At 46.1% G+C, this 26,782-nt stretch overlaps 1 protein-coding gene across 1 annotated transcript in view; it reads right to left on the reverse strand.

The window, feature by feature from the left end:
* The window catches only part of UBAC2 (UBA domain containing 2), a 348,299-nt gene that overhangs the window by 303,708 nt on the left and 17,809 nt on the right, over positions 1-26,782 (reverse strand). Inside the window, exon 3 of the mRNA XM_077482972.1 lies at positions 19,256-19,408. Coding sequence (XP_077339098.1) covers positions 19,256-19,286 — 31 coding nt within the window. The 5' untranslated portion in view covers positions 19,287-19,408. The remainder of the gene's footprint in view (positions 1-19,255; positions 19,409-26,782) is intronic.

Below are 26,782 nucleotides of genomic sequence, written 5' to 3' on the forward strand. Positions count from 1 at the left end.
CCATCGAGATGCCACTGCCACTGGAGAAGACGCACGTTTAAAAAGGAAAAATGCATAAACTACTTCTTAACTGGTAAAAGAGAACTTTTCCCATTACAAATTCTTTGGATATACTTATCCAGATGATTTCCAAGTAACCGTTCACCATGAAATGGGAAACTGGCCAAGAGCTTTTTACATGGCACTTCGGCTGACCAATTTTTCAACCATAGGATTCTATGCACATGCACCAGCCCTAGCATGAGCTGTGAGCCTTGGAGAATAGAATCTTTCATAGCGTCTACTATGAAACACAATGCTTCTGATATACCGGCCAACTCCTGGGCCTGCTTATCAGGAATAATTTTGAGTACCTCTACAAACTGGTCCTTTAACCACTTACAGACCGGACCATTTTGCTGGTCAAAGACCAGACCACTTTTTGCGATTCGGCACTGCGTCGCTTTAACTGACAATTGCGCGGTCGTGCGACGTGGCTCCCAAAAAAAATTGACGTCCTTTTTTCCCCCACAAATAGAGCTTTCTTTTGGTGGTATTTGATCACCCCTGCGGTTTTTATTTTTTGCGCTATAAACAAAAATAGAGCGACAATTTTGAAAAAACGCATTATTTTTTACTTTTTGTTATAATAAATATCCCCCAAAAATATATAAAAAAACATTTTTTTCCCTCAGTTTAGGCCGATACGTATTCTTCTACATATTTTTGGTAAAAAAAAAAAAAAAAAAAAAAATCGCAATAAGCGATTATTGATTGGTTATAACATTTACAAAATAGGGTTAGTTTTATAGCATTTTTATTAATAATTTTTTTTTTTTTTTTTTTTTACTAGTAATGGCGGCGATCAGCGATTTTTATTGTGACTGCGACATTGTGGGGGACCCATCGGACATTTTTGACACATTTTTGGGACCATTGTCATTGATACAGTAATCACTCCTATATAAATGCAGTGATTCCTGTGTAAATGACACTGGCAGTGAAGGGGTTAACCAGTGGGTGGCAGTGTAGGGGTTAAGTGTTCCTAGGGGTGTGTTACTAACTGTGGGGGGGTTGGGCTTTCATTTAGTGAACACTGATCTCTGCTCCAATCACATGGAGCAGAGATCAGCGTCACTGGTTGCTAGGCAGAATGGAGAAATGCTGTTTTACACGGCATTTCCTTCATTCAGCCGTCCCGTGAGACGATCGCGGCGATCGAGTCCGAGGGTCCTGTGACCGGACTCACGGGGGTCCCGACCAGCGCGGGAGCGCGCCGCAGGGCGGCATTGAATATTTGACGTACCTGTACGTCAATATGCCTGCCCGTGCCATTCTGTCGACGTACATCGTCGTGCGCTGGTCGGGAACCGGTTAAGGACTAAGATACTCCCATCGCTGCCAATGCAGGCTGAACGACTGAACCTGTAAGAGAAATTTTATTTTTAAAAAGAAATTCCAACTTCTTAGGCCCCTTTCACACGGACGATCCATTCAGGTCCGCCTGTCAGTTTTTTAGGAGGACCTGAACGGACACTCCATGGAGGAACGGATGTCAGTGGTGACATGTTCGCTGACATCTGACCTGCTCCGATCCGAAAAAGTGTGACGTTAGAAAAACCTATATTTTCATCCGTCTGCGGATCGAATTGGGTGGCGATGGACTCTACGGTCCGTCGTCATCCAATCTCCCATAGGGGAGAGCGGCGCTCTGACAGGTCCATCTCTGCACAGTGTGCAGAGACAGACCTGTCATTTTCCTGCTCAGCAGGGATCAACGGAGCGATCCCCCGCTGAGCAGAGCTGGCTCTGTACACGGATATGTCCGTGCGAAGGAGCCCTTATCTGTTGGATCCTTCAACAGATGAGCATTGTCTACAGGACAAGTCAGGTTTTTGTTTACAGAGGAAATAGCAGCGTCAATTGCTGGAATCCCCCATTTCTTATAGAATTCTTCCTCCATTAGGATAAAGTATCGAAAAAAATTTCAGGAGGAAAAGTGGGTGCTCCCACTCAGAATACATAAGCTTCTTTAGCTATGAATGGATAGGAAATTCATCAACAGACTGGTCTGGGGTCATTAAAGCCTCCCCAGAGGTGGGCTCTGTGTTATAGGCAATAAAAAAGTAAAGTTGAGCGGACCAATTTAGTGGGAGAGTGCACCATCAGTCTCTCCTGTGAAGCCGATCCTTCCATATTAGGATCTTTAGAAGAGGAGTCATCAGCCTCTTCCTGATCTTTTGAGAAAAATTCATTATCTCTCACCCCTTGTTCCTCAGCATGAGGGTCCTGAGCAGTGGACGGGGATCTGCTACGCTTAGGTCCACTCTGAAACGCGATTAAAGCATCAATCTTTTGCTCCAAACTTAAAATGGTAGAAGAAAAAAAAACTCCTTAGGGATATACACAGGGGCTGCAGTGTCAAGAGCAGCTGCAACACAAGCCCCTCCTGATGGCTCACTATGACCGGCCACATCACTCTCAGAGGAGGATATATCTAGGAGATGGATCTATTTTTGAGATGGATCTAGGCTGTCGTGCGACAACAGACCTTCTAGAGCCCTTTGAGGTGTTTTTTACCCCCCTTTCGCTCATAGCCCGATGCACAAAGCAGAGATACTACCAGAAGGATTGCATTCACTGCTTGAGCGATAGTCCAGCTCAGTTGCTGCTATTAATGCCCAGCCTGATGCAAAAGTAAAATGTGTCAAAAGGAAATGCCTGTCACCAAACCACCTAATGCCACCTTTGCTCTCGTGTCCCTCCACAGCATGCAACAACACAAATGGTGCCTTTTAAACCATGCCTCCTCGTATTGGACGTCGGAGGATGCCAACGATGCGCTAAGTCCCGCCACCGCATTGCCTACAGCTCTTCTCCTTACTTTTTTAAATGGAAGGCTTTAGCCACGCGAGCAGCAGGCTACAGGTCCTGCGGGACCCACAGGATGGAGCAGAATGACGTGGGGGGGGGGGGCTCTAAGCCGCCTAGCGGCATGCAGTTTAAAAAAAAAAAAAAACAAACAAAAAAAAAAAAAAAAAAAAAACACTACAGCGCCCCCCCCCCCCAAGAGGGGAAATTAATCAGCACAGGGGGGCATCTGGTGGGGAGAAGACCTGCCCCCCCCCCCCGAAGCTTACCGGAGGTACTGTTGTCTGCTGGAGGAAGAAGGCTCCCAGCTCTCTTGACACAGCATGCACTCTGAGTGTGAGGTGGTGAGTGCTCAATACAGCCCCCAGTGGTGACACAAAGGCATAACATCATTTACAGATCTTAAAAGGAGATGTTCAAAAGAAAAATATTCTTCGAAAAACTCCACTCACCTTTCCCGCCGTAAGGTTTACTGTGGTAAACCAACAGACTCAATCTTCACCCTTCATGGTGGGGTCTGTTAAACCTTCAGGAGTTGGGGATCCTCTGGGAAACCCACAATCCTGGACCTGTAATAGCACCTCCGCCAGTAAAACGTTATGGCCTTAATACCAGAAGTACTGGATCCCAGGGTCCAGCTCTCTAAAAAGAGAAGCATTTACAGGTAAAACCTTGTTTCCTCGGATACGAGACCTGGGTACGATTCAATTCAACCTAAAAAGACACTTTGAATGGATCCAGCAGCATGGCTAGCCCCTGCAAGGATTGCTCAAATGGAGCTTAGCACAGCACATCTTTACTAATGACAAACACCTTAGACACTGGCGAAAAAAACTGAGGTACTCCCAGTAGTGGGAGGGGTTATATAGGGAGTGCACTTTTTGTCTTAGGGCATATCAGTGCCCATCACCTGAAGGTGGCCTATAACCCACATATTAACTTCTATGGCGCTGTGTCCCGTGATGATCGCTAAGAAATGGCAGCAGGTGCTCTGGAATAATGAGTCAAAATTTCAAATATTTGGCTGTAGCAAAAGGCAGTTTGTGCACAAGGGCTGGAGAATAGTACAATAATAAGTGTCTGTAGACAACAGCAAAGTATGGTGGAGGTTCCTTGCAAGGTTGAGGCTAAATTTCTGCATGAATTAGTACAATAGTGTGGAACTACTCTACATTCTTTCTCAGAATAATTTGTGTTTTACCACTCCTGTATTTGTCTATTTGGGGAAGATATTCAAATTTATCATATTTTATTGTGCTGCAGGTAGAGCACAGTATATCCCTTGAGTAGTCATCAAGGAATGTGAGACGATACCTTTACTTTCCAGGAGGCTGAGCTTTCACAGGACAATATACTCTACAGTATATCTAAGTGTTAGATCCAGGTGCTGTAAGGCTCGGCTGTTCCTATTTTCATAAAAGATTTCTTCCTAGTCATTTTTATTTTTTTTTATATATAGCTGGTACATCTAATAATTTTTTTTGTTTCACATATACCAAGCATGCTTTATTAAAGTAATTGTACATACTGTAGCTGCCGACTTTTAACATTAGGACACTTATCTGTCCTAGAGTCGAGTGATGTCGGCACCGCAGCTAGATGTTTCTATTGGCTGCTGCCGCTGCTATTGCAGGTAAGGGATCCCGGCAGTGTATCCTTTCAGCTTCATGACCGAGTCCCTACTGTGCATGCGAGAAGCGTACTGCGCTCTCTCATTGACCTGGCAGAAGGGGAAGGAGGATTAGGGGACCAAGATGCCAACGTAATTCCCCGTGGCCTGGTCTCTTGTCTCCCAGAAGAGGGGACAGGGTACCTGTAAATAACAGGTACTTGCTCCCCCCCCCCCTATTTGTATGCAATCAGGCAGGCCCTTGAACTACATGGCTCAGCTAAATCTAAGGAAACCAGACAACAAAAGTTGTATAGGGTGTATATATAGTGTGTACCGGGTCCTAAAGTCTGAGACAAAAAAAAAAACAGTCAGACTGTCAAGCCCACAGGAGTACACAGCACAGCAAGGGAGCTAGGACATCACATCCAGAGACAGACAGGAGAGTCAGAATCTGATGGAACGTTTGTCCACATTCCATCTGATGTACAGCATTTGGCCCTTGGAAGTGCGCCTTGGATGAGCCTCCCCATAGATGTTGGCCAGTCACCCGTGAGGGAAGTTCGTGCGATCATAACAGCGATCCATCAGTTCTACTAAGCCTTGTCTGACCCCCCTGAATAAGGGCAGTCGCTGGCTTTATGGTAAGCCTCCATTGTTTACTGTAAGGTGACGGGCAGCACAAGTGGTGGAAACGTATACCCTGGGCTTTGGAAATTTCCTTGTTTTGGATGCTTTCGCTCATGAACTGTTCTTGTGTTTAAAAGGCACTTATGGACTATTTTTATTGCATATATATATATATATATATATATATATATATATATATATATATATATATATATATATATATATATATATATATATATATATATATGTTTTTTCACTTATATTTTCTCACTTATACTTATTTTGAATATTAAGGACACTTTATATTGTATAACTTTGTTTATCACATTTATGTTCATTCTACTATATCAGTATTTATTAGCATGTTATCCAGCGCTACACTCCTTTTCTCTTTATTTTTTTTATATAATTTTTTTAACGTAAATATACATAATTACAATTATACTTATCCCTCTCCTCCCCCCTCCCTTCCCTCCCTCTCTCTCTCTCAAACCCCCCCCTCATCCCAATGCCTTACACTTTATCCAAATCTTCCAACATTTTCAAATGATCCACTGTCTTTTTGAACTCTATACATCTCCCCCATATACTATCAAATACTTCCATCAGATCCTCGCTTCTGTGTACAGTTTCTTCTATTGATCTTTGCCAATCTACCCTTACTATCCAATCTCTTATTGATGGGGGGTCAGGGGTCCTCCATATCTTTGGTATTAAGCTCTTGGCTGCATTCAACAGATGGGGTGTCAGAGTATTCTTGTATTGACCTAATGTTTTAGCTGCATCATGGAAGAGACATGTCCATGGCTCCTTCCTAATTTGTTCTCCTGTTATTTGATAAATATTATCTATAATTTTTTCCCAGTATGGCTGGATCTTTACACAGTCCCACCATAGATGCACGAAATTTCCCGGGGGCATTACAGTCTCTCCAACATTTTGCTGATATCTCTTCTCCAAACTTCTGTGCTCTCTGTGGGACAATGTACCATCTCGCCATTAATTTATAAGACATTTCCACTGTCCCAATATCTCAAGAGCAGGGGTGGCCAACCAGACAAAGACCAAGAGCCACATTTTTTACCAAGTTACCGCAAAGAGCCACATCATACGCATGGGCACACATGAACATCACCCCATCCCTTCCTCATACACACATACTTTTGCTCAGCTTATTGTAAATGTCACACACTGTTTTAACACTACAAAGACCACAGGCCAGTCATTTTCATAAAGTCAGTAATCTTCCTTTGAAAGTACATCCATGTGACAGAAGACAGCAGCTCATCTAATTTCCAAAATACAAATTGTCTTACAAACAGTGAACTGGTCAGGATAACAATAAATAGTTAATGGGTCTTCTAGCCTGAACTAGCAGTAAATTCTTCTAAAAAACATCACAGAAAGCATGCAGTACACACAGAGCGTAGAGTTCTTCAAGCAGAAAATCGCGTGATTTTGCGGTGTTTTTTACTGCGATTTTGTGCAGGGCAAAAGGTCACCAATGTTAAAAGAAGAAAAACGCCCAAATCTGCTCAATTCGAGCGACAAAAAAGGGTCCGGAACTTGTTTGAGCGTCAGGCGTTCGGCTTCAGGCGACATGGAGTGGAGATGTGAACCATCTTCATTGAGAATAATAAATTTTTTCCCCTCCAGCGTTTTGTAGCTTCAGGCTTCAAGCTACAAAACGCTCAGATGAATGGGGTCTAAGAGCCGCATGGAACCGGGCAAAGAGCCGCATGAGGCTCGGGAGCCGCGGGTTGGCCACCCCTGCTCTAGAGGTAGTGCATGCTATTCTTAATACCTTACCTCTATGTTCCTCATCCCGTAGATCCCCCAGCTCTTCCTCCCATTTCTTCAAGTAGGGCGGATACCTAGATTCTGTTTCTTCTCCTAGTATCTTATATATTTTAGACACCCCATTGGCCCAGGCACCGCGAGGAGAGCAATCTCTCCATAACCCTCATATTTCCCTCTCCTCGCAGCAGCTGGGGGAGCTTCTGTGAAAAATGTTGTATTTGTGCATACCTCCATTTATCTAATGGCCTATTCCCCCATTTTTGTCTTAACTCACTAAATGTGCATATTCTATTTCCAATCATCACATCTTTCAAAACTATATAGTTTTTCTTTGCCCACCTGATAAAATACATGCATTCATCCTTTCCAGGTTTAAAAGGTGAATTAACCACTTCGCGCCGGTAGGACATCCAGGGATGGCCGCGGCTTTCGGTGGTTATATCTGAATGTTGCCTGAGGCCACAGACATCATTCAGATATCGGCGTTTTCAGCCGGCGATTCCCTGCACCACAAGAATGATCATAGCGGCTGTTCCGCCGCTTGATCGTTCTTACGGGAGGCGGGAGGGGACGTCCCCCCCTCCCGCCGCCCTCCGGTGCTTCTACCGACTCAACGCTTCCATCGGTGAGTCGGTCACAGGATGCGCCGGCCCCTGAATAATAACAGAGATTTCCGGCAGGCCAGATCGTCCCTGGAGTCTCTATGATCGTTCTGAGGCTGGGCGCAATGTTATAACGTCACGCCCGGCCTCTGCATTCAAAATAACGGCGCCGATTTGGCTAGGAAGCCAGGATCGGTTTTGTTTTTATTTTAGGCTTCCCAGCCTAGAGGTGAGATGCGGGGTCTTATTGACCCCACATCTCACTGTAAATAGGTCCAATCGTGCCATATTTCTATTACAAGGGATGTTTACATTCCTTGTAATAGGAATAAAAGTAATTTTTTTTTTTTTTTTTTTTTTTTTTTTTAAAGTGTCAAACTAAAAAAATAAAAGTAAAATTAACAATAAAAAAATAATTAAAGCGTCCCGGTCCCCGTGAGCTCGTACACATTAGCGAACGCATACGTAAGTCCCGCCCACATATGAAAACGGTGTGCAAACCACACATGTGAGGTATCGCCGCGAACGTTCGAGGAAGAGCAATAATTCTAGCACTAGACCTCCTCTGTAACACGAAACATGTAACTAGTAAAACATTTTAAAACGTTGCCTATGGGGATTTTTAAATACCAAAGTTTGGCGCCATTCCATGAGCACATGCAATTTTGAAGCGTGACATGTTGGGTATCTATTTACTCAGCGTAAATCTTCATCTGTCACATTATCAAAATAATTGGGCTAACTTTACTGTTTGTTTGTTTTTTTTAAGCATGAAACTTTTTTTTTTCTGAAAAAAACGCGTTTGAAAAATTGCTGCGCAAATACCGTGCGAGATTAAAAGTTGCAACAACTGCCATTGTATTCTCTAGGGTCTTTGCTAAAAAAAAAAAAAAACATACCTAATGTTTGGGGGTTCTAAGTAATTTTCTAGCAAAAAAATTATGAATTTTACATGTAAGAGAGAAATGTCAGAATTGGCCTGGATGGGAAGTGGTTAAATTGCCAGTGATATAATTTACCTAATCGTCCCATATTTTAAAGACATTTTTTGTTAGTGGGTTTGTGCTGCTTGCTAATTCTCGATACTTCCGTGCACTCCTTTTCTTTATCTATATCTCTTTGTGCCCTATATCGGAGTTATAGTGCTTAGCTGCAGGATATCTTTCACAGTTTTTTGTTTACTCACTTTCTTTATACACCTAGCACAATTCTATTATTTTTTAACTTGTTACACACGTTGGCATTTGGTACCAGCAAGGATTGCGAAATTTATCCCAGCTTACCCAGAAAATTGTTTTCAAGGATGTTCCTCACAGGTACGCATTTCTGTATTTGGTGGCAATGTCCGGTAACCCAAGATTTCTGGGGAAAGATATTTGATATTGTTTCTAAAGCCTTACAAATCTCTATACTCCCAGATCCAGCTGTAGCCCTCCTAAATCTTAAACCAGCTGCACTTACCCATACTCAATGTCAACTTCTCATTAATCTTACAACCGCGGCCAAACAATCTATAACCAAGGCTTTGAAATCTCCCACCTTGATTGTGGCTGAAGCTAAACATAGGATGTTGAAGGCCCTTCTACTTGCCAAAATGACGGCCATAGAAAATGGTAAACGGTAAATTCAACAAAATGTGGAAACCTTGGGTTAAACATTTTTTGCCCCATGACGGATTATTCATCGTTGTTGCCGCAATAATTCCTTTATTTTATTTTTTTAACCACTTGCCGCCCGCCCTATTACAAATTGACGGCGGCAAAAGTGGTTTCATTGTCCTAACCGGACGTCATATGACGTGATTAGGATAATGAGCCGCTGCGCGCCCCCGGGGGCGCGCATCGCGGCGATCGTTGTCACCCAGTCTGACACCCGGCAAATACGATCTCGGTAAAGAGTCTCCGACGGAGACTCTTTACCATGTGATCAGCCGTGTCCAATCACGGCTGATCACAGTGTAAATGGGAAGAGCCGGTGATCGGCTTTCCCTCACTCGCGTCTGTCAGACGCGAGTAGAGGAGAGCCGATCGGCTGCTCCTCTGACAGGGGGGGTCTGTGCTGATCGATTATCAGCACAGCCCCCCCGAGGATGCCCACACTGGACCACCAGGGACACCACTAGACCACCAGGGAAAAGGTAATAAAAATCCATAATCCTCCCTAGACCACCAGGGTGCCAGTCAGCACAATGGGTGCCAATCAGTGCCCATAATGGATGCCAATCAGTGGCCACAATGGGCATCACTGATTGGCATGCATTATTGTTTGGCACTGATTGGCATCCATTACTATAACACCGATGCCGCCTATGAGTGCCCACCTGTGCCGCCTATCCATGCCCACCTGTGCCGCCTATCCATGCCCACCTGTGCCGCCTATCCATGCCCACCTGTGCCGCCTATCCATGCCCACCTGTGCCGCCTATCCATGCCCACCTGTGCCGCCTATCTATGCCCACCTGTGCCGCCTATCCATGCCCACCTGTGCCGCCTATCCATGCCCACCTGTGCCGCCTATCCATGCCCACCTGTGCCGCCTATCCATGCCCACCTGTGCCGCCTATCCATGCCCATCCGTGCCACCCATCCGTGCCAGCTATCAGTGCCAATTTGTGCCACCTATCAGTGTCCGTCCGTGTCGCCCATCCGTGTCGCCCATCCGTGTCGCCCATCCGTGTCGCTCATCAGTGCCCATCAGTGTAGCCCCATCAGTGCCCATCAGTGAAGGAGAAAACATACTTATTTACAAAGTTTTGAAACTGAAACAAAAAAAAACATTTTTTTTTTAAAAAATTCGGTATTTTTTTATTTGTAGCGCAAAAAATAAAAACCGTAGAGGTGATCAAATACCACCAAAAGAAAGCTCTATTTGTGGGAAAAAAATGATAAAAATTTCATTTGGGTACAGTGTAGCATGACCGCGCAATTGTCATTCAAAGTGCGACAGCGCTGAAAGCTCAAAATTGGTCTGGGCAGGAAGGTGTTTAACCACTTGCTTACTGGGCACTTAAACCCCCCTCAGTCCCAGACCAATTTTCAGCTTTCAGCGCTGATGCACTTTGAGTGACAATTACGCGGTCATACAACACTGTACCCAAATGAAATTTTTATCATTTTTTTCCCACAAATAGAGCTTTCTTTTGGTGGTATTTAGTTACAGCTCGGAGTTTTATTTTTTGCTAAACAAACAAAAAAAGATGCAAAAAAAAAAAAAAATCATGTTTTAATAGTTTGTTATAAAATTTTGCAAACGGGTCATTTTTCTCCTTCATTGAAGTGCGCTGATTAGGCGGCACTGATAGGCTGCATTGGTGGGCACTGATGGGCTGCATTGGTGGGCACTGATGGGCTGCACTGGTGGGCACTGATAGGCATAGTTAAGGCGGCACTAATAGGCACAGATAAGGCGGCACCGATGGGCACAGATAAGGCGGCACTGATGGGCAAAGATGGGCACAGATAAGATGGCACGGATGGGTGGCACGGATAAGTGGCACGGATGGGTGGCACGGATGGGCACTGATAGGTACCACAGATAGATGGGACTGATGGGCACTGATAGGTGGCACTGATAGGTGGCTCTGATAGGTGGCACTGCTGGGCACTGATGGGCGGCACTGATGGGCGGCACTGGGGTGCAGCACCTTTGAGGCAGATTTTGGGTGGCACTGTGGGTGGCACTGTGGGCACTGCTGGGTGGCACTGTGGGCACTGCTGGGTGGCACTGTGGGCACTATGGGCACTGCTGGGTGGCACTGACAGGGGGGCACTTTATTTCAGGATGGCACTGCGGGTGGCAGGTGGGCACTGGCAGGGGGCAGGTGTCCGTTTAAATTGCTGGCCGTGATCGGGACTGATGTCCCGAACACGGCCGCCGGCGATCGCCTTTTTTTTTTTCTCCTCGCGCTGTCAGCGCGAGGAGGAATACTAGCCGATTACCGGCTCCGTTTTATCACATGATCAGCTGTCATTGGCTGACAGCTGATCACGTGATAAGGGGTCGGGATCGACCCCTTACACGGATCGGTGATCAGGCGAGTCTCACGGACTCGCCGATCACAGAGCGCGCCGCGCGCGCCCCTCAGGGGGCGCGCAGGCCGCTCGTAACCGGGACTACGTCAATAGACGTAGTCCCGGAAATGTGGGTCCGCGCTGTTGCCGTCATTTTGCAATAGCGCGGTACCCAAGTGGTTAAGTGCCCTGTATTGAAGTGGTTAACTATATGCATTTTTTGGGTGTGGGCCGCACTACCACCATGGAATACCCTTCCTTCTCTTTCTTTCTTCTTCTTCCTATCTCTTCTTACATATATGGTTTCATATTTTGAAATTAGACAAGCACTGTCTTTTATTTTCTCTGATATTTTTCTTAATTCCTTTATTTTTAATCTAATATAAATGGTGTAATTTATGATTGAAATACCTAGACCCCCTTATGTCTTTTGCAATATTTCAAATGATTTTGGTGTAAATATTCCGGATTTATATAGCTGTGCCCTCACCCATCCACAGTTTGTGCCCATCAGGGGTAGATGGGTTGTCTGGAGACACGTTTCATTAAATAGACGTTTTTGGGGTTCTAATGTTGGCCATTTAAGTAAATCTATATTATTAGAAGTCTTATTTTTAGATATAATTCCTGTTGAACATACGGTGACTTAAATAATTATTTTTTATTATTCATGATTTGACTGTTTCCCATGTATAAGCCTACAGATTGTCATGTATTTCTCATGTAAATCTTAATAAAAATATTGAACGGAAAAGTGTAAGTAGTTAAACATTTAAATTTTTTGATAAGTGATCCTTTTTCCAGAAGTTTATGTGCATCTGTGAGACTGTCGCTTGTGGCTCTGTAAATAGGAGAACTTTGTGGGTACAAGGTCTGTGGTATAGGAATGCAATGTATACAGCAACTAGGCTCAGGTTTAGTTTATTAATTCCCCTTTAAGCAACTTTCACAATTAGCAGCAAACTAACAACCAACACCATTTGCCACAGCGCTCTGTGCAATCAACAGAACTTGTTTTTCTGTTCCTTTTCAGGGTTCCCCAGGTCTTGAATAACCCTAGCAATGATCACATTTTGTCCCACTAATTTGACTTTTTCCCTTATAAGGCTAGGTTCACACTGCTGCGATGCGAGAACCCTGCGAATGAACTGCGGGTTCCTGCATCGCACTTGACACGCACGGCAGTTCACACTGAAATATGCGATCTGATGGGGAGTGTCATTATATGTTAACGACACCCCCATTTCAGCTCACATATCGCACTGCGAACTGACAGTTCGGACATGAATCGGATCGCATATGTGTGAACACACATGCGATCCGATTCTGGTCCGAACAGAAAAAAGGGTCCTGTGCGTGTTTGGACCGAATGCGGTGCGATATCAGCCATACTATCTGTATTGCTGACATCGCAACCGCACAGACATCGCATGTAATGTGAACAGCAGTGCGCTGCGAATTACATGCAATGTCAGGCATCGCGCTAGTGTGAATCGGCACTAAAGCAAGACCAATTACGTGGTATGGGTATTGTTAAAGCCTATGTTTATATAAAACATAAAAAACAAACAAAAACAAAAAAAGAAAATCAGCATAAGGGACATTACTTAGTATAAACAAGGTGACTCTTGCTTCAGTTGAAAGCTTCATCTTACGACATCTCCCTACCCAAACCTCCAAAATCTTCTAGAGCATTGAGGGTTAATAGATGCCAAGAGACTTGTCACATGCACTCATAGAGGGTGCTGACAGTGCCCACCCCTCCATTCATGGAAGCTGTACTAAAGCTTCCATGAATAAACAACAATCATTTGAGGTGGTGAAATTCCACCTCTGCCCATCTGCTCCCACCATTTCAAGGTGGCTTCCAGTAATGAATTAGCATTTGTTTGATGTTATGGAGAATGCAGCAAGAGGAGTGACATTTAGTGGCAGGGCACAAAACGCAGGTGGGCAAGTCTACTTGGCATCCCCTCAAACTACAGAAACATTGGTCTGGGGTGGAGTGATTTTAATCATTCTCAAGGAAGAATCTACCAGCAATTTCACCCCACAAAGTAGAGTGAATGCTTGGAATAACAGTCACAATGTAGCTATAATGGTGAAATGTCTTAACCACAGAAAAACCAAGTTAGACTTACCGGTAACTTGTTTTCCAGAAGTCTTTCAGGATAGCACCTGAGAGATAGCGACTCCTCGTTAGGAAACACCTTCTTCCTCCAGACTTTAAAGGGAGGCGCCTCCCTACCACACTTCAGTTGTAGAAGAGAACCTCCGGCCCCGGCTGGAACACAAACATATACGTTAGTCACAGCGTAGCATAATATAATACCATAGGGCGGGATGTTGCTGTCCTGAAAGACTTCTGGAAAACAAGTTACCGGTAAGTCTAACTTGGTTTTTCCCAAGGCGTCTTTCAGGACAGCACCTGAGAGGATAACAGAGACTTACCCCTTAGGGCGGGACAACAGCTTGCAGGACCTTTCTGCCAAACGCCTGATCACTGGCAGAAGTGAGGTCCAGTCTATAATGTTTCACAAATGTGTGAAAACTCGACCATGTCGCCGCCTTGCAGATCTGCTCAGGGGTGGCACCAGCTCTCTCTGCCCACGTAGACGCCAGAGCCCTGGTTGAGTGTGCACAAATTCCTGCTGGAGGGGATAATCCTGCCTGGGAATATGCCTCCGAGATAGCCAATTTCAGCCATCTAGCTAAAGTAACTTTAGAAGCTTGGAAACCCTTTTTTCTTCCTGAGAAAAGTACAAACAGTGAATCTGAACATCTGAAGGACTCCGTCCTTTCTAGATAACTCAGCAGAGTCCTCCTGACGTCCAATGTATGGAAAAGAGTCTCCTTATTTCTTTTGGGGTTAACACAAAAGGTTGGCAGTACTATGTCCTGTATACGGTTCTGAACTGAAGCTACCTTCGGTAAGAATTTTGCATCTGTTCTAAGAATAACTCTGTCAGGAAAAATGGAAAGATATGGTTCTTTAACTGACAGAGCATTTAGCTCACTGATCCTGCGTGCAGAGACAATGGCAATCAGAAAAACGGTCTTTAATGTGAGAAACCTAAGGGAAGCCTCCACCAGAGGCTCGAAAGGACCCTTTGTTAGAGACTGTAGGACTACCGACAAATACTATCTAGGAAAAACCTTAATAGGAGCTGGCCTAGATCTTTTAAGGGCTCTAAAGAATCTGATCACCAGCAGATCTGAGGCCACAGATCTTTCTAAGAACACTGTCAGAGCTGCTACCTGCACCTTCAGGGTACTAACTGCTAGTCCCTTGTCTGCTCCATCCTGTAAAAACTCCAAGATGGAGACAAGGCTCCCTGGCACCTGGGCGGCTGCAAAACACCAAGTTTTATAACGCTTCCAAACATTAGAATAAATGGCCCCTGTAACCCTTTTCCTACTTGCCAAAAGGGTAGAGATCAAACGGCTGGAAAACCCTTTGCTCCTAAGGAGCTGCCTTTCAGAAACCAGGCCGTGAGGGCCAGGCTGGCCACTCCTGGATGGTTTACTGGGCCCTGCAACAACAGATCGTGCCTGAGGGGCAGATGCCAACAAGGCTTGATTGCCAGACCTAGAACTGTCGAAAACCAGGCCCTTTTTGGCCAAAAGGGCGTGATTAGAATAACTGGCACCTTCTCCCTCTGAATTTTTCTTAAAATAAACGTGATTAACTGAAATGGGGGGGAAAGCCTAGCAAAGACGAAATTCCCATGGATAAGCTAGCGCATCTGTGCCCAGCGAGCCATCGCGACTGTCCAGGGAAAAGAACTGGGGAACCTGGGCGTTCACCCTTGAGGCGAACAGGTCCACCTCTGGTAAACCCCATTTCCCGGCAATCATTGCAAATACCTCCGGGTTTAGAGACCATTCCGCTTCCTGAATAGCGTTTCTGCTTAGCAAGTCAGCTAACCTGTTTAGATCCCCTTTTAGGTGGACTGCTGATAGGGATAACAAACGTCTTTCCGCCCACCGAAGAATCTCCATGGCCAGTACCTGAAGCGACCTGCTTCTTGTACCTCCCTGTCTGTTTAAATAAGCCACCGCCGTGGCATTGTCTGTTAGGACCTGGACGTGATGGGACTGAAGCTCCTGAGCAAACAACTCCAGAGCCAAGGCAATCTCCTTGAGCTCCCTCCAGTTCGAGGACCTTATTGCCTCCTCTTTGGCCCAGGACCCCTGAGTGAAACGTGTTCCTAGATGGGCTCCCCACCCCCAGGAACTGGCGTCGGTTGTTAGTCTTTTCTCGACTGGGAAAGCCCAGACTAACCCTTCCGATAAGACATCCTGTCTTTTCCACCACCATAGGGACCTTTTTACCTGGGTTGACACTCTTACCTCTGCCTCTAGGGATGCCACTGTGTGATCCCAAGTTTTTTAGAAGAAGGAAAGCCTGCAGACACCTGAAATGCATTCTTGCCCACTGGACTGCTGGCATTGTTGAAGTTAGAACCCCCAAAGCTGACATAACCTGTCTTACTGTCAGATTTTGACTGGTCTGTAGTAAAGACACTGCAGCGGAAATCCTGTCCTTTTTGTCTAAGGGAAGGAAGATTTTTTGATCCACTGAATTTATTAGAAACCCTAAAAACCGAATCTCCTGAGATGGGTTTAGGGACGACTTTTGGAGGTTCAAAATCCACCCCAGCGCCTCCAGATGGCTGCGAGCCTTGCCTAGATTGATCTGCAATTCCTCGCTGGATGGGGCGAAAAACAGCAGATCGTCTAAATAAGGAATAACTGCGATTCCCTGAAGTCGCAGCGGCGCTAAAGCTTCTGCCATTACTTTGGTAAAAATTTGGGGAGATGATGACAGGCCGAAGGGTAAGGCCCTGAACTGGAGATGATGAACCACACCCCCCAACCTCACCGCCAGCCTGAGGAACTTCTGAGACTGGGGAGAGATCGGAACATGTAGGTATGCATCTTTTAAATCCACTGACGCCATAAAACATCCTAGCGTCAACAGATTTCTGACTGAAAAAATTGAATCCATTTTGAACTTCCTGTACCTTATGGACTCGTTTAACGGTTTCAGGTTGAGAATCAACCAAAATTTTCCTGTCGGTTTCTTCACTAGGAATACATGGGAGTAAAACCCCTCCTGCTGTTCTTGCAGGGGTACCTGTACTACTACACCCTGTTGCATCAGTTCCTCTAGAGAGGACTTCATGGCCAGGGCCCATAGCGGGTCCCGCGGGGTGTTGGTAATCAGGAACCTTCTTGGGGGGTTGTTGGCAAACTCGAGTGAGTAACCCTGCGCGAGAGTGGTCAGGATAAACTGATTTGAAGTTATCCCTGACCACTGCGGAAGAAATTCTTGTAGTCTTCCGCCCACCCGCAGAGACGAGTCATTGCGATTTTTCGGCCTGTGTAGGAGGACGGAAGAGAATTCCGCCTCTAACCTTCGGCTTCGGGGCGGACCAAGTTTTCCTTCTGCCCTGCAACTTGCTATCCTGATCCTGAGTTTTTTGAGGTCGAAAAAGACGTTTTGGTACCTGCTTTTTCTTTTTGACCGGGAAGGATCTCTTTTATCGGCTGTCCTGTCAAGAATATTATCGAGGTCAGGGCCGAAGAGCAGGTCCCCTGAAAAGGGTAACCCACACAGCTTATTCTTTGAAGCCGAGTCACCGGGCCAGGTTTTAAGCCATAAGGCTCTTCTTGCAGCATTAGTTAGAGCTGCTGACCTGGCTGATATCTTAATTGCCTCAGCTGAGGCATCTGCAACATAAGCCACTGCCGTAATCAGGGTAGGAAAAGATTTCCTGTTTGGGGGAATCTGCAGCTATATGTGACTTTAACTGGTTAATCCAGTATTCTAAATTTCTGGCTACACACGTTGTGGCCATTGCTGGTTTTAAATTGCTCATAACTGATTGCCATGATCTCTTGAGCAAAAGATCCATGCGTTTGTCCATCGGATCTTTCAAAACTCCCATGTCCTCAAAGGACAGATCCGTGGACCTTGAAACCTGGGAGAAGGCGGCATCCAGTCTGGGCACCTTGTTCCAAACTGCTGCAGGGTCCTCCTCAAAAGGAAAACGCCTTTTGTGGGCTTTGGAGAAAAAGGGCTTTTTCTCTGGATCCTGCCATTCTTTCCTAATGGCCTCAGAGATGACCGGATGAACTGGGAACGTTCGGCCCTTAGGCTCATCCAACCCAGCATACATGCGGTCATGGAGTGATAATTCCTTTCTCTCCTCACTTAAACCAAGCGTAGCATGAATGGCTTTAAGGAGCTTATCAACCTCTTCAAGGGACAGTTTGAATTTAGAGGGGGCTACCTCAGAATCCTCCAACTCCTCTTCCGAATCTTTAACGGAAAGAGCAGTGGACTGCTTTTCCCTATCTGAAGGGTCTTCAGGCAGAGATTCCAACACCGGGATTGAGAGAGACCCCTGGGAAGACTCTGAAGTGGAAGGCTGACTAGCAGCCGGGTTTGCTAGTGAGTCACGAAAATTCTGAATCGTGGCGTATAGCTCCTTCTTTACAGAGGCCACCAGATCCTCACATACAGAGGCTGATTCCTCCTTAACTAAAGAAGTAATGCAGGGACTGCATAGGGTTTTCTTCCAATTTTCTCCCAGCTTGGCCCTGCAAGAAGGACATCTTTTCTTTGGGTCAGAGCTCTTAGCCTATGAAGAAAAAGACAAAAAAGGGAAAAAAACAGGGAACCCTTAGTGAGACCCAGTCTGAGCCTTGATAGGGATCACCACACAGGTGCACTGAGAAGAAACCAGTCAGCTTCTAGTGCCCAGACAGGCCCCTTGCCACCAGGGGGGAAAGAAAAAAAAAAGAGAGCGCGAAACCAAGCGCCAGGAAAATAGGAGAAAGAAGGCAGACTTTAACCGCTGCCTCTTACCTGGGCTTTGCTGGTGCCTGTGCCTGTCCCCACCACTGCAGAAGCTGAATCTTCCATAACAGGTGTGCAGAAATCCACTTGTGGCTACACGCCACCTCCGGACTCCCATAATGCAGCTGCACCGGACCGGAAGCGGAAATAGGCACCAGCTCCTGTCCTCCCTCCTCCCCCCTGCGTCCACGCTGGAAACGACGTTTCAGCTGACCCGATGACCCGCTCTGTCACTTCCGGCGCGACCGCCGAAAAAAAACATGGCGGCGGCACACGCGCCCCGCCGCGCCTACGAACGTGCGGGTCACCGAATCTTCGGCTCTCTCCGAGCACAAGAGGGGAAGAGGAGCCCGCTTGCTACCGCTGCCGAGGCGTGGGTAGGTCGGGAGGACAGCGGGTCTCTAAAGGAGGAAAAAAAGGGAAAGAAGCCTAGTCCCTCAGGAACACCTAAGAGAAACTGACTCCCTCCCAAAAGGTGTTCCCTCCGGGCCGGAGGAAACACAATAAGTGAAGTGTGGTAGGGAGGCGCCTCCCTTTAAAGTCTGGAGGAAGAAGGTGTTTCCTAACGAGGAGGGAGGAGTCGCTATCTCTCAGGTGCTGTCCTGAAAGACGCCTTGGGAAAATTGAGTTTAGAAAATTCAGTATTAGTAAATGCTATTCATTCATACCAGATGTATTTAGCTGAAATTTGCACAAGTAGCATTCTGTCTGAACCAGCTTCATTTCCTGTTGTATTAAACAGAGTCCTTCACAAAGAGTCTAATAGTGTATTTTTTGTATAAAGCTTGTGCATTTGGTGTGGGTAATTAGTCAAATTACACAGTAAGATAGCAGAAGTGTCCTCATCCACTCCCCATCTTACATGACACATGCAGTGTATACTCACAAAGTCCACTGGAACCAGTAGTAGCAATCATTGTATGTCTGTACTGTGCCAGGTACAGAGACCATGACAGGTTGTAATTTTCAAACCAGTTACGTCATATGGACTTCGCTAGATCATAGCCTTCATTTCCAGCTTGGAAAGTTGAATATAAAGCTGCAAGACAAAACAAATTATTAGGTTCAAAAGGAAATGTACTGCATATGGGTTGCGCCACATACAGTAATTCTTTAATGTAGTATTTTCAGGATAAAAATAAAAAAAAAATACAGGTTTTAAAAATGTAAGTGGAGTAATTGGAGATTGTGTGTTGGATACAAAAGATTGCACGCTTAGGTTGTCATTTTTTTTTGTATTAGGAGAGGGCGCCTTAGAAGTCTATGGGTATTGACTGCACTGACAGTCGAGGCGCAAGTTGCAGATTCAGGAAAATATGCATATGGGTCTTTTAACTCAGGGAGCTATTCTTTTTTGAAAATAACATTATCTTTTATCTTTATACCTGCAACAAGGGAACTGACATGCACCTAACAGTGAATAAAAATAAAAAAATAAAAAATCAAGCCCTGAATCCATAGTACCACAATTATGCACTGCTGAATAAAGGGCACTGGACAATCCCAGCTGCTGTAATAGACACTTGGAGCAATGTCCATACAAGACAAAAGTACCAGAAAGAAAACAGCGCTCAGGAATTCTGATTCATTCAAAAGTAGTTCAAAGTTCCACTGAAGGATATACTGTGAAATAATCATATATTGAGACCAAATAGTAATAAAACCTTAAGAGTCAGATAGTCATAAGAGACAATAAAGTGTGAAATGCTTGTGTCCAAGAAAAAAAAAAAGCCTTCCTCTTCTTCAGGGCTTAATCAGTCAAAGTTAATAAAATCAGCGGGCTGCTTTTAGTGCCATGAATAGACATTATTCTTCATTAAGCCTTAACACAGGTCACAAAGTGCATTCTGTTGTAATTTTATCAACATTGACTTCTCAAGCCTCAAAGAAGGGGGAAGCTTTTCCCCACAAAATGCTTTGGCTGTTTATTAAATAGATACATTTTCTTTTCTCAGTGATTTCCATGCGCGTAGGTGTTGAACAGCCTGCAAGCATTCAAAAGGTAATATCAAAAAACTTAAGGAGTTTTTGGCCACAGCAGGGCCGCCATCAGGGGGGTACAGGCAGTACTCATGTAAGGGGCCTGCTCCCCCCACACTAGCCGCCCCCATCATTCCTTTGCTCGCTCGCTATAGAGAATAGCAAAAAAAGGATCATCATATAATAATGCAAGCCTGCACAGACTTTCTGACTTCGCCCCCAGCAGGTGATCGCGGCCAGCACTCGCTCCTATTCCTTCCCTGGCTGCTGCAAGGCTAGTTTTCAGTATGATTGGCCAAGATACGGACAGGGGGTGTGGTCAACTGTGAGTGTAACCCAGCCCTATCAGGTACATGCATAAAGATACGAGCATCATGGAGGGCAAGTCAAAAAAGTGAAGTTAGTGTGTGCTGCTGTGCCCCCTGTGCTGTAGTCGATCTGGACTTAATTTAATCTCATTCTCCTTGGCTGACAAGCTGACATGATTGAGTTGCAGTGTGAAAATGGATGAGGATGACTCTAGGTGAAGATGAGAGTTACATTGTGGAGAATCATCCTCATCCATTTTCATACTGCAACTCAATTATCTTCATCACCACCCAGCACCATCCATCCCTCTCCATAATAGATCCCCACCTCCGCTCAGCATCATCCATCCCTCTCCACAATATATTCCCGTCCCCGCCCAGAAACCTGGAGAGGGATGGATGATGCTGGGCGGCGGTGGGGATATATTGTGGAGAGGGATGGACGATGCTGGGCAGAGGTGGGCATATATTGTGGAGAGGGATGGACGATGCTGGGCATATATTGTGGAGAGGGATGGACGATGCTGGGCGGAGGTGGGCATATATTGTGGAGAGGGATGGACGATGCTGGGCGGAGGTGGGCATATATTGTGGAGAGGGATGGACGATGCTGGGCGGAGGTGGGGATAGTGTTAAAATATAAATGGGTGCACAGAAGGACTCAGTGGGATGGCCAGTCGGCAAGCCCTGGGCAATGTTGGTGGTCAGGTCCCGGAGGGGCCCAGGCCTGAAGCTGTGTAAGGAACGCCTGAGTGTGGCCGAAAATAGCCAAAAGCCGCCGAGAATGGGCGAGGACTACCGAGCGCCGCCGAGATGCAGAGGACATCCGCTCCGTAACTCGGAGGCGCCATTTTTAAACGCCAAGCCTGCAAAAGACACTGACAAGGCTGCACATGACTGACAAGGCTGCAATGCAAGGCTGCAAATGGCACTGATAAGGCTGCATTGATGGGCATTTCAATGTAAGGTTTTTTCCTTAAACTTCCATCCTAAACTTGGGGTGAGTGTTATACACTGTGTAATATTTGGGGGTTATTTTAGCTTAAAGGTAGAGCTTACCAGTGAGCTGGATCCACACCAGATGTCGTTTAAGGGCTCGTAGGCCCACTTTTATTAAAGAAAGAAAAGTCAGATAACAAAATAGTTGCCCACACAGGGGTTTCAGCTTTCCACAGCAGTAATGTATGTAGAACCAAAAATACCAAGCCACCTGGCTCTCTTTAGCAGCACTGCTGCTCAGACTTCTACTGCAGCCCTCTTGGCTCTTTAACAGAGTTCCTGTACACCCAGTACCTCAGCACTCTTTAACAGCTTCTCTTTCAGCCCACAAGCTTGGACCCTCTGTCTGCTCTGACAGACCGACCTGTGCAGACATGCACACTTCTTCTCCCTTACACGCCTGGACTCCTCGGGAGGGTGGAGCCCAGAACCATGGTGTTGGCTTTGTTTTAAGCCCAAGACCCACCTGTGCAATCATCCAGCCAGACTGCTGGCTGGTCCCAAAACCCGGTCCCAGGATTGGAGATTCCGTACTACCACATATCCCCCCCCTTTGTTTCGACCCAGAGGGCGGAACACCCAAGTTACTTTTGGCACCTCTGTGCCAGATACCATTTACAGAAGTACCCTCCTGTCCAACCTCGCTTCTCCTAACGGGGAACTCCACCCAATGCCTCCTTTGGTGTCTCCCTCTAAGCCTTACTGTCACTCTGCTATGAGCTTTGATGCGACCTTCCCAACTTTTCTTCCGAGTGCATTTCCACAAGCACTTCCTCTCCTGAAATCTTAATGGGTTCCCGTTGGTCTTTCTACCAACCCTTCTGCCTCCAAGCTTCAGGTTCCCAGGTTTCCCCAAAACTCTCTCAGCAGTACTGTTCTGAGACTGTAGGGGGCCTATTTCTATAGTTTTTAGAACGGAAACCCACCTCTTATTTCTGGTACCTGACTCAGCAGTCACTAATTGATTACCAGGTTTACCTGTACCTTTGGACACCACATTATCATGTACCATTAACACATTATTTGGTTCATCATTGACAGACATATTCAAACCAACATTAGACCTCTCAATGTTGCACATGTCACCAACGCCTTTTTTTTCAACATTTGCTAGGGCAGAGTCTGCAGAGGGCACACATACCAGAGGGCCGCCATCACCCACAGGAACCTCACAGGACGCCACCTCCCCTGGGTTCACCCACTCTGCAGGCAGCTGTCCTACCACTTGACTCGTTCTGATGCCATCTGTATTTTTATCCACCGGAACAGGCCAGCTCTCGTCTGATCCACATACAATTTTTACCACGCTCCTTGTCCATTCCCCTGTCCCGGGGACCTTATTAGGTTTGTCACCTAAACCAACCACTGGACTGGGGACCCCAGTCTTTTTAACCACCTTTGTTTGAGCCCTGGTCAGGATCTCTGCTGCTTTCAGGTCCACACATGGCCCTTCCACCTCATGTGGTTTTTCTACTGGTGCAGTATACGCGCCCTTCACCAACTGACTAGCACCACACTGGACCATAGCAGCAGAAATGCTTCCCATCTGGCTGTTAGGAGGTGAAACCACAGACATTTTAGGCTTATTTACCATTTCTCCAAAGTCTGTCTCAAGTATTTCTTCTGGACGTAATCTAGCAGCATACGTAGCGGCAACTTTTAACAAAAGTAGCAGATTTAGGAATAAACCATTCCTGTCCTGTTTTGCTTTGCTCTGTACAGCCTGCCATACAGTGCTCCACCTAGTGGTACTGCGCAGTACCAGCCCATCAGACTGTGGAGGAGACACACTAGTATAGATTGGCTGTACATCCCAAAGTTCAAGCATCTCTTTTAATGCTTCAGTTATAAACCAGGCCCTTGACTCCAGACCCAAGTCCTTCCTGGGTATTTTCATGACACTGGGGATGCAGAGAGACTCACTTGCTGAGACTTGAAAAGTTGCAACGGTTAACGGAACCTCCTCCCGGCTGGAGGTAAACACAGCCTGGTGCTCCACCAGAGCGCTGCCAATTGCTGGACTCATACCCAACTTCTCAGGCTCAGCATCAGTGAACTGCTCCAGAACATTACCAGCGACGTCACATTGACACTCCATGTCAACCTCAGTTTTGTGGGTCACGGACAATGTCTCTGCTATGCCCTTATTTGGTTCATCCTGCTCACCAGGGTTACCCCCGGCAGCAGCCACCGCGCCCTCAGGTACAGGCTGTTCTGCAGCCCCTCCTGCTGGCCCAGCAGAAACCGTGTCCACCTTATCTTTGTGCATAAAAGCCCTATCTATCAGGGAGATAAGATTTTTGCTCCAACTATCCCAATCTGTTGTATGTGCGCTCCCTTCTGCGGTATTCCTCAGCACCGATCCATCTGCCCAAGGAGACACATAAGAACAGACTGGCTCAGCTGCAGACTCATTACACCAGTCATTGTAAATCATGTCAGACTGTGGTAGCACAGGTTGCAATACACCATATACCTGCACATTTTTAGTACTAGCAGCTTGCACTAACACATTACTATTACACAGTACAGTTCCATTCTGTCCCACCAGAGTGACATCGCAGTTGTCCAGGGCAACCTCTGACTCCAACACATGAAGTTCCCTGGAGATTCCTGTGGACAACTGTGCTGTCTTACCGCCAGTTGCTACAGGCAACGGCCCATTTTTGATAACCCCAGGTTCTTTCAGAACAAAAGTTTTCCCAACAGCATTAAACTTTTCATTAACAGTAACACTTATAGCATTTTTAGCATTTGTAGGCTGTCCTAACCCATGGTCAACTTGAGCCTGACAGTCATTAAACACAACACTTTTAGTCATCAACACAGGTTCTATTTGGATTTTAACCCTTGCATTCCCACTATATAGGGAAAAGTCATTCTCAGGTGCACATTCAGTGGCCCCACTAACTGGGGTCACTCTCACATCGTCATGGACAGTCTCGTAACCAGTCCTTTTACACACAAAATCAGCAGTTCCAGCCATCACTTCATTAAAGACAGTCTTACCCACCGCAGTAGTTGGTGTCACCATCTTCATTTGAGTACGTCGTCTTATGCACCAGTCCTCTGCTGCACTTTTACTGGCCAACTCCTCCTGGTGGCCATGGGATGAAACTACAGCAGGCATCTCCCACCGTTTAGCACCCCCTGCAGGCACAACAGGAAACTTCTTGTTGCTAGGGGTGACTGCAAACATATTTTCACCGGAATCTGGGCCTACAGACAAAACCTTCTCAGCAACATTATCTCCAGCCGTATTCCACAACCTAGGGCAAGAAAACATGCCATGCCCCAGCTGGCCACATTCCAGGCATGTTACTGGACGACTTTTTCCCAAAGCGATTCTCTCCTGGTGATTCCCAGCTGGCCGGAATGCACAGGCCTCTTTGTGGGGACGCTGAACCAAACCTCTACTGCAGCTCCTTTCAGGCATAAATTTCACTCCGGTTGCCATGGGAGACCGCACTCTCCCAGCAGAACTTTGCTGGCTCTCTCCAACATAATAAACTGGCTCCTCCTTAAGCCACTTTCCACGATCCTTATTAGACATAGCCCATGGTACAGAGACAGCCCGACTGGCTTCCTTTGCGTTGCTATGGGCAACCACTCTCATCCTCAGCCTTTGATCAGCCTCTCTCCTTGCATATCGCATGGGCTTCTCTCTGCTGGATCCCATCTCATGCTGTGACACATTCACATCTTTCACAATAGCTGTTGTTTTAACTGCAGCAGCTTTGCCAGGGGCAACAACAGCCCTCTTCCAGTTATGGACATCCAGCGGCTTTTCCCTTGCACTGAGGGTTGGCTTCCTTTCCTCTGCAGCTTGGTCCAGTGCTGCTAAATGCCGCTTGCACCAATCCATTGCAGATTCAAATGCTGGTGGACTCTCCATAACAGCAGTCACCTGTGCACTCATTGCACCAGTGTTGCTAGGGACAACCCCAGCCATTTTTCTCCTTGATAAACTCTGATCAGGTATGTATGGGGCTCGTTCAGGCGGTAACAACCCCTCCAACCACAGAGCTCTGTCTCTCATTTCAGCAAACCTGGCTTCTTTTAAGAGCTTTGACCGCCCCATACTTAGAGACTCCAGAACAACTTTAAACAGTCCAGGAAAATGAAAGGGTCTCTTTTAAAGCAAGTTGCTTTTCTCTTAATGCAAGCTTTCCTCACCTGCACATTGCACACACTGATTGTGCTGTCTCATGCACACAAACACAGTTCATAGCAAGAGAAAAAAAAAAAAAAAAAAAAAAAAAATTTTGACTTTTCATTCACAGGTACACCACCTGCAACACACAATGCCTTTTGCCTGGCTGCACTTCCACACACAGCCAATAGTTCCTGACTTGAACTTACTGTAGAGCAAGGACCCGGATTCCACCGTCTTGTGCCCGCATTCGAACACCACTTGTAATATTTGGGGGTTATTTTAGCTTAAAGGTAGAGCTTACCAGTGAGCTGGATCCACACCAGATGTCGTTTAAGGGCTCGTAGGCCCACTTTTATTAAAGAAAGAAAAGTCAGATAACAAAATAGTTGCCCACACAGGGGTTTCAGCTTTCCACAGCAGTAATGTATGTAGAACCAAAAATACCAAGCCACCTGGCTCTCTTTAGCAGCACTGCTGCTCAGACTTCTACTGCAGCCCTCTTGGCTCTCTAACAGAGTTCCTGTACACCCAGTACCTCAGCACTCTTTAACAGCTTCTCTTTCAGCCCACAAGCTTGGACCCTCTGTCTGCTCTGACAGACCGACCTGTGCAGACATGCACACTTCTTCTCCCTTACACGCCTGGACTCCTCGGGAGGGTGGAGCCCAGAACCATGGTGTTGGCTTTGTTTTAAGCCCAAGACCCACCTGTGCAATCATCCAGCCAGACTGCTGGCTGGTCCCAAAACCCGGTCCCAGGATTGGAGATTCCGTACTACCACAACTGATAAATACAGTATATAAAAAATAATGTGGTTGCATACGTGTGCACACCCTATTTATAACTGGGTATGTAGCTGTGTTCAGAATTAAGCAATCACATTCAAAATTCATGTTAAATAGGAGTCACCCGCCATAATTTAAAGTGCCTCTGATTAACCCAAAATAAACTTCAGCTGTTCTAGTAGGTC

This window comes from Lithobates pipiens, unplaced genomic scaffold, assembly GCF_037356315.1.
Source record: "Lithobates pipiens isolate NorthernLeopardFrog02 unplaced genomic scaffold, aLitPip1_a1.2 Scaffold_16, whole genome shotgun sequence".
In the NCBI taxonomy this organism is placed as follows: domain Eukaryota; kingdom Metazoa; phylum Chordata; class Amphibia; order Anura; family Ranidae; genus Lithobates; species Lithobates pipiens.